The 4,307-nt window shown below is 56.0% G+C and overlaps 1 protein-coding gene across 1 annotated transcript in view; it reads left to right on the top strand.

The window, feature by feature from the left end:
* Window positions 1-4,307, top strand: part of NXN (nucleoredoxin) — a gene marked incomplete at both ends in the record, with an annotated part of 11,835 nt that overhangs the window by 2,805 nt on the left and 4,723 nt on the right. The window contains one exon of the mRNA XM_010137950.1: window positions 35-141. Within this exon, the coding sequence (XP_010136252.1) occupies window positions 35-141 (107 nt within the window). The remainder of the gene's footprint in view (window positions 1-34; window positions 142-4,307) is intronic.

Genomic DNA, 4,307 nt, shown 5'->3' with positions numbered 1-4,307 from the left:
CCTCTGGATCCCATGCCCTGTTCCCCTTGCACAGGTCAGAGGACTCCTTCAAGCAGTATTTCAGCGAGATGCCCTGGGTAGCTGTGCCGTACGCCGACGAGGCCAGGCGGTCGCGCCTGAATCGACTCTATGGCATCCAAGGTAGGACAGGCCCCGCTGGCGCGCGGCGCTCCTTCCTCTCCTTTTGTTGAATACTTGCAGTGTCTCTTCGTGTTTAACTAAGCCAAGAAAACAGCGAGGCAAAGCACAATGCCCCAGGCAGAGCTGCTGCATGTTTCTGCTCTCCACAAACTCGCATTCCTACCACCTGCCAGGCAGGCTGTTAGTCGAAACAGGACTTCCATAAACAACCTAATTCTTCCTGGAAACTTGGAAGCTGTTTTTGGCTTGGACGTTTTTTGCATAATTACTGATTTATTTATTTTGTTTTTTTCTTGAAGGTTTAAATTTCATTTTCTCGCTGGTTTATGTAAAGCAAAGGCAGGCCGTCATTCTCTGCAGAGACCGAGGAAGATGGCATCTGGTTTCTGTTAGTGACATGACTTACAGAAGGGTGCGTGTTTGATGTAAACCATGGCTTTGCTTTTACTGTACGTGCCCGTGCCAGAATTCCAGCAGCCCCGGCTGCACGGAGGAGCAGGGGACAGACTCTTGTCTGTCTGGGCGGCTTCAAAGAGTCACAAAGACGACAAAAGCTCACAGCAGCCCTCCTGGGGTCTGGCACCTTATTCCTGCAGGGGACAAACTGCAGCCTAGAGGCGTGTGAGGTGACAAGCTTGCCAGGAGCTCTCGTGTACGCACATGGAGTTTCTCCTGGGGTTGAAGGGTCTTGCTGCAACATGCCTGTTTCTTACGTGTTTCCCTGTGGCATCTGTGAGTGGGCACAGCCTGGCAGAGGGTCAGAGCAATCTGCAGGGGAGGAAGAGCATTGCCAAAGGTGGACGAGGGCCTGGGAAGTGTGGCAGGAGAAATAATCCCTCCTTGGGGTCCTCTCTGAGCTCACCCTTCTGGGGTGAGCTCAGGTGCCATCGCTCTGCTGTTCCCTGACCTAAAACTAGGAATAACCATTCACCTGCTTTAAATAGCCATCAGTTTACTGCCTAATTACCTTCCCAGGAGGCAAGAGCTTTCCAGATTCATCTGTCATGTCCCCAGCCCGCTCACAGAGCTCTCCAGCGCTGGTTTCGGCTGAGTGCTGCGGGACTGCTGCCAGGTTCGCTGGGACTTTCTGTAAATAAGGTATCCAGCCACGGGTACATGAGCACCGGGCATGCTGTAGCCAGGGAAACAGCGACAACAGCTTTCCCTCTAACTCCAGCCACCGGCTCCTTAAATGTCTCTTCATTGTGTGCTGACCTGAAAATGTAAATATTTGCTGTTCCCCTGAGCTTCCTCTGCCAGCAAAGCTCCCACGTTACCCCCCGCATTTCAGCTGCTCTCCCGGGGCCGCTGACCCTGGGATGTGGGCAGGTTTGAGGGCAAACCTGTCTGCTGTCTGTTGTGGTTTTTCTGTAAAGCAGGAACATCTCCGCAAGGATGAACTGGGATTCCACAAAGTCACGTTGAAATCTGCACCCTGGGCAGGAGGCACGGCTCTCCCTCCCTCCTTCCCGCCCGGCCTTGCGAGGCTGGGCTGGGCTCCACTCCCCCACAGCGATCTGGGGTGGAGCAGGGTGCTGTGGGAGGGGTGCTGGGGCATCAAGAGACGAAGGAGGGGGCGGGAGGTGGACCCTAGTGCAGCTCCCAAGGGCTCCAGGTCGCTGTTGACCCCCATACAGGCAGCACCCCGGGATCCTCCCTGCAGACTTTGAGGTTTGCAGTCGGGTTTTCGCAGCGGGCGGCCGCGCCGGCTGTAGCAAACACTTCCTGCAAGCAGAGCTAGATGTGGGGGCTCAGCTCAGCGCCTCTGGGAGTTATTCCACCGAAGTGAGAAATCGGATGTGTGTAATGTGGCCTGCCTCTCCCCAGACGCGGGGCTCTGGTGCTGCCGAGCATCTCTGAAGCCCCCGTTGAGCTGCAGCTACGGGAGCGCGTGGCCCGTTCAGTGTCTGTGTCAGCCATCTGGGGGTGCCTTGGCCGTGAGAGCAGCGTGCGCCTGGAGGGGGTTCTCCGCTGGGCTTTGTAAGGCCAGGAGCTCTAACAACAGCAGAGCTTGTCTTCCCTGGCTGCTTTACGTTCCAGAGTGGTGGAAAGCAGCAAGAGAGTCAAACCTCTTGTTGTTTGAGTCCTGTGTTGGCCCCTGCAGCATTCAAAATCTCAGCGTTGTATCTAAGTTGAGTTACTGGCCTTTATTTGGGTTTACCTGAATGCGCCTATTCATCACCCCTGCGCAGGCAGTGGGCTGTGCCCTGCCCACCTGTACTGAATCGCTTCTGGGGGCAGCATTGTCCTGAGCCGTGGCTGCTGCCATGGCTGCTGAGGAATAATCCTCCGTTGTGCGTGCAGCACCCGCTCTGCGTGGGCCTGCCTTCAGCGAACATCCCTGACGTTTGCGACCCTTCCGATGGGACGCGGGGCAGTGGTCGGGGGTATGCTCAGGTGGGAGCTGCCCCCTGTTGATGTGCCTCTTATGAGAGATTTTAGGTTCCTGAATGTTCCCTCTGGACTCTGTGGCGTCCCTTTGGGGTTTGCAGTCCCTCGGGGGAGCTTGTCCTTTCCTCCCTGCCCTGTCCTTCAGGCCAGTCACCCACGGGTCACGCTTGCAGCCCAGCTGGTGGGAGCAGCCTGGGAGTCACTGCACTGTTACAGGACGCTTCTCGTACCAGGTTTCTGGAGCTTTCTTCTGAAAAGGTGAAAAAACAGCGATAAACCCCACCACCCATCCCGTGGCTGGTGCATTCTGAGTGTGTGCTTCACGGTGATTTTGATTACTCACCCAACAGACTTAATGCAGATGAGATTTCCATGTTGGATATGGGTTTTAATACATAAATAAGTAAATGTATTGTCAGGTTCCGTAACAAATCATTTGGCCCCTGTGTTTTCGTAAAATGCTGGCCCCGTGGGAGCCAAATCCATTTTCTAACGCATAAAATCAAACTGAGCCCGTCTATGCTAATTCTTACCCAGCTTATCCAATATTCATCGCAGAGTGTCTGATCTGTGATTCTTCTTGATAAGTAAATTCTGCTGTTATAACGCACGGCAATTACCAAAGCCCCCCAAAGGCACTGCAAGAACAAACAGTGGCTGGGATGAGCAGGGAGCGGGGGACGAGGCGGGGAGCATTTGGGTTAGCGGGTGTCAGTAAGGTTGAGGATGGTTCCCCTGGTCATGCTGGGCCGTGCCCAGCGCAAAGAGAACGTGTTTGCCGGGGGAGCAGTAACAAGGTTGGCCTGGGAGGACAGGGCTGGTGCTGTGGGATGGCACTGTACGCTGGTAAGGCTGTGCCCCGACCCCAGGGACCCGGCCAGGGATGTGCCCAGGGGGGAGCGAGGCAGCGATGCTCGGGACCGCGAGCAGATGAGTCGTGGCAGCCTCAGCCTTCACCAGGAAGGTCCGGAAAGGAAACCAGAGCTCCGTGGCTGGAGAGAAACCTCTGCTGCGGGGTAAAAGGTGCAGGCATTGACCCAGCGTGTGTCACGCCCCTCCTAACAGACTGAAACCCCAGCCCCAGCTTCTCAGGGGTGTTACTTCCCAGACGTGCTAAACCCAGGACGAATTGCCTTAAAGACTCTTCGTTTCCCAAGTCAGCGTTAGCGGCTGGGTGCTTTGGGGTGCGTGTCCCCGCACACACGAACCAGGGGAAGTCGGAACGCTTTGGACAGTGGGAGCAGCCCTGGTCGCTGTGGGAGCACGCTCACAGCCATCGGTGACTGAACTGGCCCTTAATGGTCCCGGATCAGCAGAGCTCGGGGCAGTCCCTGCCTTGGGACACTGCAGGCTGACCGGTGACGGGGGACCGGCCGAACCCACGTTTCTGGCCTGGCCCTGGTCATGCGGGTCTGGAGAGGATGGAAAATGAGCTTTTTGGGGCAGGTTGGGAGTCCTAGAGGGATAAAATCCGAATCCTGTGGGATGCTGATCACCACGTGCTTCCTCAGGCTTCAGTAGTACTTTGTGCCTTGAAGGGCAGGGCCGGGCTGAGATTTCCCCATCCCTTCCAGTCCCTTTAACCCATCCCTGCCCTTGAGCTATTTGCAAGAGCAGCAGGCAATGAATAAGCCTTTCTGTGATTACAAAATGGTTTTCTTGGCGTACCCTTAGGATTTGCAAGCCCAGCCACTGGGCGCGTTCCTGCTCTTGCACCAGCCCCAGCGCAGCGGCAGGAATGTGCGCGGTGCTGCCAGGCTGGAATGAGGGGAATG

The sequence above is a fragment of the Buceros rhinoceros genome, unplaced genomic scaffold (genome assembly GCF_000710305.1).
Source record: "Buceros rhinoceros silvestris isolate BGI_N320 unplaced genomic scaffold, ASM71030v1 scaffold5846, whole genome shotgun sequence".
In the NCBI taxonomy this organism is placed as follows: Eukaryota; Metazoa; Chordata; class Aves; order Bucerotiformes; family Bucerotidae; genus Buceros; species Buceros rhinoceros.
This window is presented reverse-complemented; position numbering and strand designations above follow the sequence as displayed.